We start from the raw sequence: 9,200 nt of genomic DNA on the forward strand, positions 1-9,200 counted from the left end.
AGCGTAGAGGCCTGCAGCGGTAGGCCTGCTCACTCAGCACCAAAGCTCATCTCCTCTCCACAGAAGCACTTGATTATCCACGCATTACGTTACAAACGCGATTGAGAACATAGGGTGTCTCTGTAACCAGGCTCCCTTGATAATTGAATAAGTCACTGACAGATTGTATCAATTTAACCCACTGACTCAAGAGACCATGACAGGGCAGTGGCACACATCGTATTACAAATAAGACCAGATTTACACTTATTTACATTGGCAGAGGACAATGTGAGGTTTGGTTGATTATAGAAACACCAACAAAAATGGATGAAAATGTAATCCCGGCAAGAAACGATATCATGCAAACAGGAATTATGACAAATGTATCTGTCTCTTTAAATTCATTGTGTATGACTTCCTCCTGTATAATTCACTGTGTACTCAGGATTGGGTCAGAGCACTTCAGTATAATCCCAGTATGGACACATTCCCAGCCTAGTCTAGCTTTAGTAGTAGAGACAGTTCTTTTGTCTTCATATTATTAGTATTTTTTAATTTTTGGAACAATTAGGGTTAAGTGCCTTGCTCAAGGGCACATCGACAGATAGGTTTCTGGTTCGGATCCCAGGGCCGACTAGGTGACCATTCAGTTACTGGCCCAAATGCTCTCAACCGCTAGGCTACTTCCATGGAGCAACAGGCCCTGCCTAGCACACATACCAGTGTTAGGGCAGGGAGATCAGCTGCCATAGCCACATCTCTACACTTATTTAAATGGACAGGTGACTGTTTAATCTGGATACAGTACACATAACTTTGCGGTCAAAGAGGTCTGACCAAACATAAAGCTTCATATCAATGCAATGCCTGAATTAAATCAGCTAAAAGCCCAGCTACATTTTCACAGCTTGTAAAATAACATGACAATCAACCTAGAATGTTGTAGTTTTACAGGAATTTTTTTTGCCATGAATGATTTTGTAAGATGAATCAGAAACCAACCGACACCACAGACACAAACCAGAAGACTGATAAATATGGGCATTCATTAAATTACACTCAGAGTACACCACAGCCAAGGCATGAATACTAGAAGAAATCAATGGCCAAAATAAGGTGGATAATAGTATCATGAGGTCAACACTGAGAGAGAGAAACTGAAAGGAAGAGAAAGAGAGACCAAGAAAGAGCAAAGATGGGGGAAATCAAATCAAGCTTTATTTATAACGCACATTTCAGACATGGAATGCAACGCCCTTCACAGGAAAGAAAAGACCCAATGTTCTTCACAGGGAAAAAAAAGATCCCAATGTTCTTCACAGGGAAAAAAAAGATCCCAATGTTTTTCACAGGAAAAAAAAAGATCCCAATGTTTTTCACAGGAAAAAAAAAGATCCCAATGTCCTTCACAGGGAAAAAAAGATCCCAATGTCCTTCACAGGGAAAAAAAGATCCCAATGTCCTTCACAGGGAAAAAAAAAGATCCCAATGTCCTTCACAGGGAGAAAAAAAGATCCCAATGTCCTTCACAGGGAGAAAAAAAGATCCCAATGTCCTTCACAGGGAGAAAAAAAGATCCCAACGTTTTTCACAGGAAAAAAAAAGACCCAATATTCTTCACAGAAAAAAAAGATCCCAAAAGATCCCAATGTTCTTCACAGAAAAAAAAGATCCCAAAAGATCCCAATGTTCTTCACAGGAAATAAAAAAAGATCCCAATGTCTTTCACAGGGAAAAAAAGATCCCAACGTTCTTCACAGGAAAAAAAGATCCCAACGTTCTTCACAGGAAAAAAAGACCCCAACGTTCTTCACAGGAAAAAAAGACCCCAATGTTCTTCACAGGAAATGAAAAGAGAAAGGAAACAAAGAAGGCCCCGGGGATCACAGCAGGCCTGAAAGCCAGGTCACAGTGGTAGGATGAAGGGTAGTGGAAAGATGAAACACCATTTGGACTGGGCCCCCTACTGATCATCACTGTGAGCCCTGCCTCTGAAGTGTGAAGCAACCCCCTTCCACCATCACTGCACTGTTCGCCATTTGTTGGCCATGGCCAGACCCCCCTTTAAACTAGCACGACAAACAGTGTTCCGAAAATCAATCAGGACAATTAAAATATGATAATTGATTGCATTTAGCGGTTTTCTACAATGTACCCACAAAGACAACAAAATGTCACCGAAAAAGGAAGGCACTAATTCTGTAATCAATCATGTAAAATGTTCAGGTATTAGAAACAACCGAGATCATTTTGTACTATCCACATCGCATTAAGCCAAATAGTAAACTCATGGCAGATTTCTGTTTTCGTCAAAATAACAGCAAATAATTTCACCTAAAACAGGAGCAGTGGTGTGGTGAGAGGAGGGGATGTGAATGAAGTGCGTTTAGTTCTCCCCTCCCCATTCACACACACTAATTGTGGTAATTCATAAATGTAACAGAAATCTGACACTATAAACGTTATAACTGTGACACCATAAAGCCTATATAAAAAGGTCCTGAGAAGATAACGCTGAAATGCTGCAGGTAAAGTGTTATCATCAGAATCATTTATCTAACATCCTTCCTCTAGGACTTCTAGGTGATGCAGTTCCTGATAAAGTGTGACAACACACCAACTATCTCAAAGTGCTGTTAAAATATTCTAACCTGCCTCGAAAAAGTAACTTCGGTATCGAAGTGCCTGGAAAATTGTGTTTCCCTTGTCACACTGCAACATTTTGTCATCCGCATACGACTTCAAAGACCGCCTTTCAAGAATGGCAAATATGTAACGTGAATAGCTACAAAGAACGTGGTTGTTGTAATTGATGTAGCTAGTTTAATAGAACATTTGTTACATTTCTGACCACAAAGTTACACTAGTACAGAACTGCAACAATGTGGCATAATTAGTAGCTGTAGCTAGTGATTGTAGATCGCAACAGAACCAATTCATGATACAAGTCAATGCGCAAGTAGATAATACGTCAAAAATAATAATTGTGTCGAATGTTAAAATCGAAACAGAACATTTGAACAGTTTTGTTACCTGCATGTTGAAGACTCCAAGCTCCTGCGAGGACAGTTTTTTCATTTGAACGGCTAAAACTTGTGCCTCCTCCAAGATCGAGAACTCCGTTTCGGCACCACAAACCCCACAACATAGAAGCGACATGACTGCCATACAGCTCCAAGAAACCGCCATGAAGTCATACCAGTGGAGTCTCGACTGCTTACTCCAATTCGTGTATGGAATTTGTGTTAAAATCACGGATCCTTCTCCCCCTACCCGCCTCGCCATGGTGGCTGGGGTAGTTGAATAGTAAACAGGGAATTCGCTTTGCAGCCCTTGGGGGAAAACTTCAAGGGAACAACTTCGCAACGTCGTCGCTAAACCTGGACCTCCTTTCAAGACAAACTCCCTCGATTTTAAACGGCGACATCAATGCATATTCGGGAATCGTTGAAAGCAGGAAAATAAAATCCGTGAAAGCACCTATAGCTGTTTTTTTTTTATCCTGCTCACCCCGCACCAACTCCAGCAAAGTGTGAGCCGGAGAATCACAATGGGGGTGAAAGTAGGAGGAGCGGGAGAAAAACCACGGCATGGAGCTTGAGGTGGGAATGGATTGGGCTTTGATTTGGAGAACAATCTTACATAACAACAAGTGGAGGCTGCTGAGGGTAGTAATAATAATGCCTGTAATGGAGTCAATGGAATGGTATCAAACAAGTGGTTTCCATGTGGTTGATGCCATTCCATTGACTTCATTCCATCCATTATTATGAGCCGTCCTCCCCTCAGCAGCCTCCACTGATAACAACTAGGCTACTGTAAAACAATATGCTCAACAGACGCTCTGTAAATAGCTACTATAGGCTACATCAGCTAAAGCAACATATGCCTAGTATTTTATATAGTCAACAAACACTGGGGATTGCAGTTTTTATTACATTTCATCAAGCAAATAGAAATCACATAATGTAAAGCACTTTCTTTCAACAATGGTGATAATGAAAAATCACATTTTGCTTTAAAACAAAGGCCAAGTGATTATCCTAGCCATATGCTACAACAGCACCATCCACAACTGCAGGGCTCTCCAGAGGGTGCCCTTACAACAACAAAAAATGCAGTTTTGAAACTGCAGTCGACTGTGGTATTTTGGACACAGTAATTACAGTATAACTGCAGTTACACTGCAAAATTACTGCAGTAAATCTCTAATTGCAGTTATACTTCAGTGTACTGCAGTTATACTGCACTCTGACTGCAATCTTTTTTTGTAAGGGTGGTGCGGTCAGCCCAACGCATCACCAGGGGCACACTGCTTGCCCTCCAGGACATCTACAGCAACCAGTGTCACAGGAAGGTTAAACATATTTTCAAGCACCTCAGCCACGGCCTGTTCATCCCGTTACCATCCAGGTGGAGACAGTACAGGTGCGTCAAATCTGGGACCGAGAGACTGAGAAACAGCTTCCATCTCCAGGCCATTAGACTGTTAAACAGTTACCACTAGCCTTAGTCACTGTTCTAACCGGCTACTACCTGGTACTCTACCCTGCACCTCAGAGACTGAGAAACAGCTTCCATCTCCAGGCCATTAGACTGTTAAACAGTTACCACTAACCTCAGTCACTGTTCTAACCGGCTACTACCTGGTACTCTACCCTGCACCTCAGAGACTGAGAAACAGCTTCCATCTCCAGGCCATTAGACTGTTAAACAGTTACCACTAGCCTTAGTCACTGTTCTAACCGGCTACTACCTGGTACTCTAACCTGCACCTCAGAGACTGCTGCCCTATGTACATAGTCACTGTTCTAACCGGCTACTACCTGGTACTCTACCCTGCACCTCAGAGACTGAGAAACAGCTTCCATCTCCAGGCCATTAGACTGTTAAACAGTTACCACTAACCTCAGTCACTGTTCTAACCGGCTACTACCTGGTACTCTACCCTGCACCTCAGAGACTGAGAAACAGCTTCCATCTCCAGGCCATTAGACTGTTAAACAGTTACCACTAACCTCAGTCACTGTTCTAACCGGCTACTACCTGGTACTCTAACCTGCACCTCAGAGACTGAGAAACAGCTTCCATCTCCAGGCCATTAGACTGTTAAACAGTTACCACTAACCTCAGTCACTGTTCTAACCGGCTACTACCTGGTACTCTAACCTGCACCTTAGAGACTGCTGCCCTATGTACATAGTCACTGTTCTAACCGGCTACTACCTGGTACTCTACCCTGCACCTTAGAGACTGCTGCCCTATGTACATAGTCACTGTTCTAACCGGCTACTACCTGGTACTCTTCCCTGCACCTTAGAGACTGAGAAACAGCTTCCATCTCCAGGCCATTAGACTGTTAAACAGTTACCACTAACCTCAGTCACTGTTCTAACCGGCTACTACCTGGTACTCTACCCTGCACCTCAGAGACTGCTGCCCTATGTACATAGTCACTGTTCTAACCGGCTACTACCTGGTACTCTACCCTGCACCTCAGAGACTGAGAAACAGCTTCCATCTCCAGGCCATTAGACTGTTAAACAGTTACCACTAACCTCAGTCACTGTTCTACCCTGCACCTCAGAGACTGAGAAACAGCTTCCATCTCCAGGCCATTAGACTGTTAAACAGTTACCACTAACCTCAGTCACTGTTCTACCCTGCACCTCAGAGACTGAGAAACAGCTTCCATCTCCAGGCCATTAGACTGTTAAACAGTTACCACTAACCTCAGTCACTGTTCTAACCGGCTACTACCTGGTACTCTAACCTGCACCTCAGAGACTGAGAAACAGCTTCCATCTCCAGGCCATTAGACTGTTAAACAGTTACCACTAGCCTTAGTCACTGTTCTAACCGGCTACTACCTGGTACTCTACCCTGCACCTCAGAGACTGCTGCCCTATGTACATAGTCACTGTTCTAACCGGCTACTACCTGGTACTCTTCCCTGCACCTTAGAGACTGCTGCCCTATGTACATAGTCACTGTTCTAACCGGCTACTACCTGGTACTCTTCCCTGCACCTTAGAGACTGCTGCCCTATGTACATAGTCACTGTTCTAACCGGCTACTACCTGGTACTCTACCCTGCACCTTAGAGACTGCTGCCCTATGTACATAGTCATTGAACACTGGTCACTTTAATAATACATACTGTTTTCCCCACTTGATATGTATATACTATATTCTAGTCATGGCTCATCCTATATAACTACTGCTGTACACACCTTTTATATTAATATACTGTCTGTACACACCATAATATGTATATATATATGTATATATATATATTTATATTTCAGATTCTGACATTACTCGTTTACAACATTTCTTAATGTCTTTATATTTTTCAGAATTATGTGTGTATTGTTTTTATTTATTTTAATGCATTTTACATTTACATTTGATTATTTTAGCAGATTCTCTTATCCAGTGTGACTTACAGTTAGTGCATTCATCTTAAGATAGCTAGGTGGGATGACCACGTATCACTGTCGTAGTAAATATATTTTTCGTCAATAAATAAAATAGCCATCAGGAAAGTCAGAGCTAGTAAGGGGAAAATAGTCAAGTGTGAGTGTTAGTTCACAAAAGGCTTTTTTGGGGGTGGAGGGGGGGTGATGTTGCATTATTAAAGATACTCTTTGAAGAGGTAGGGTTTCAGATGTTTTCGGGAGATGGGTAGGGACTCTGCTGTCCTAGCTTCAGGGGGGTACCAGGACAGAGAAGATGGGTAGGAGGGCCTAGAGACCAGAGGTGTCAGAATGGAGTGGGGAAGAAGGCTTAGAGCAGAACCTGAAGGTAGGGTGGGGCAATTCCTCTTGCTGCTCCATAGGCAAGTACCATGGTCTTGTAGTAGATGCGAGCTTCGACTGGAAGCCAGCAGAGTGTGTGGAGGAGCAGGGAGATATTGGAGAACTTAGCGTTCTGGATAAATCACAGGGGTTTAATGGCACAAGTAGTGAGCCTAGTCAACAGCGAGTTTCAGTAGTCCAGATGGGAGATGACAAGCGCCTGGATTAGGACCTGCGCCACTTCCTGTGTGAAGAAAGGTTGTACTCTACAGATGTTGTGGAGCATGAACCTGCAGGAGCGAGTCACTGCTTTGATGTTTGCAAAGAATGGCAGGGTGTTGTCCAGGGTCGTGCCAAGGTTATTTGCACTCTGGGAAGGGAACATTGTGGACTTATCAACCGTGATGGAGAGCTCTAGAAGCAGACAGGCCTTCCCCGGGAGGAAGAGCAGCTCCGTCTTGTTGAGGTTGAGCTTGAGGTGGTGGGCAGACATCCAAGCTGAGATATCTGCCAGGCAGGCAGAGATGCGTGTCGCCACCTGGGTGTCAGAGGGGGGGAAGGAGAAAAGTAGTTGAGTGTCATCTGCATAGCAATGATAGGATAGACCATGTGAGGATATGACGGTGCTGAGTGACTTTGTGTGTAGACAGAAGAAGAGAGGGCCTAGAACCGAGCCCCGGGGGACACCAGTAGTGAGAGTACAGGGTACAAACACAGATCCTCCACATCACCTGGTAGGAGCGACGTGCCTGAGCCACCCAGCCCCGAGAGGGTGGAGAGGAGGATCTGATGGTTCATTGCACAGAGGGGTATTACAGCAGATAGCTCTAGGAAGATGAGAACAGAGGAGAGAGAGTCAGCTTTGGCAGTGTGGAGATACTCTGTGACAGAGAAGAGCAGTCTCAGTTGAGTGACCCTTCTTGAAGCCTGACTGGTTAGGGTGAAGATCATTTTGAGAGAGTTGGTCAGAGACGGCACGCTCAAGTGATATGGAACTAAAATAAAAAAGGTCTGTTGTTTTTTACATCAGAGGGGTATTACTGCACTGTTGGAGCTAGAAACACATGCATTTTGCTGCACCTGCGATACAATCTTTAAATCTGTATATGCAACCAATATAATTTGATTGGATTTTCTCACTTGTGAAATGGAAACTAACCAATAAAACCGGGACCAGAGTCTCCAATAGAAAGACTGTCTTCAGTCAAGACATTTGATTTACCACATGTCCCAAATACAACTGGTGTAGACTTCACAGTTAAATGTTTGCTTACGAACTTTTCCAAACTTTTTTTATAACAAATAAAATAGTAATTAACAGTAGAGGAATAAAATATAATACACAAGAATGGAGCTATATACAAGGAGTACCAGTACCAGATCAATGTGCAGATGTATGAGGTACTTGAGGTAGATATGTACATTATGGCAGTGTAAAGTGACTAGGCATAGAGCATAGACTAGGCATAGATAACAATTAGAGTCAAATAAAGAATAGTGTAGCAACAGCAAATTATGAGTGTAAAAGTGTGTGTGTGTCTGTATGTTTGTTTGTTTGTGTCAGTATGCATGTGTGTGTTGTGTGTGTGCGTATGTAGTGTTTGAATGTGTGAAAGATTTGTGTGGGAGTGACAGTGTAGTGTGTGTTAGTGAGTGTGTACAGTATATAGTTGAAGTCAGAAGTTTACATACACCTTAGCCAAATACATTTCAACTCAGTTTTTCACAATTCCTGACATTTAATCATAGTAAAAATTCCCTGTCTTTGGTCAATTGGGATCACCACTTTATTTTAAGAATGCGAAATGTCAGAATAATAGTAGAGAGAATTATTTAATTCAGCTTTTATTTCTTTCATCACATTCCCAGTGGGTCAGAAGTTTACATACACTCAATTAGTATTTGGTAGCATTGCCTTTAAATTATTTAACCTGGGTCAAACGTTTCAGTTAGCCTTCCACAAGCTTCACACAATAAGTTGGATGAATTATGGCCCATTCTTCCTGACAGAGCTGGTGTAACTGAGTCAGGTTTGTAGGCCTCCTTGCTCGCACACACTTCTTCAGTTCTGTCCACAAATTTTCTATGGGATTGAGGTCAGTGCTTTGTGATGGCCATGGTCATTGTCCATTTGGAAAACCCATTTGCTACCAAGCTTTAACTTCCTGACTGATGTCTTGAGATGTTGCTTCAATATATCCACATAATCTTCCTGCCTCATGATGCCATCTATTTTGTGAAGGGCACCAGTCCCTCCTGCAGCAAAGCACCCCTACAACATGATGCTGCCACCCCCGTGCTTCACGGTTGGGATGGTGTTCTTTCGCTTGCAAGCCACCCCCTTTTTCCTCCAAACATAACGATGGTCATTATGGCCAAACAGTTCTATTTTTGTTTCATCAGACCAGAGGACATTTC

The 9,200-nt window shown here is 42.9% G+C and overlaps 1 protein-coding gene across 2 annotated transcripts in view; it reads right to left on the reverse strand.

Moving 5' to 3' along the window:
• Positions 1-3,574, reverse strand: part of cachd1 (cache domain containing 1) — a 136,729-nt gene extending 133,155 nt beyond the window's left edge. For both annotated transcript variants that reach the window (XM_036978627.2, XM_036978626.2), the window contains exon 1: positions 3,016-3,574. In XM_036978627.2, the coding sequence (XP_036834522.2) occupies positions 3,016-3,267 (252 nt within the window). In that variant the 5' untranslated portion in view covers positions 3,268-3,574. The remainder of the gene's footprint in view (positions 1-3,015) is intronic.
• Positions 3,575-9,200: the final 5,626 nt, after the last annotated feature.

Source organism: Oncorhynchus mykiss, chromosome 5 (genome assembly GCF_057628025.1).
Source record: "Oncorhynchus mykiss isolate SJ-2025 chromosome 5, ASM5762802v1, whole genome shotgun sequence".
Lineage (NCBI taxonomy): Eukaryota > Metazoa > Chordata > Actinopteri > Salmoniformes > Salmonidae > Oncorhynchus > Oncorhynchus mykiss.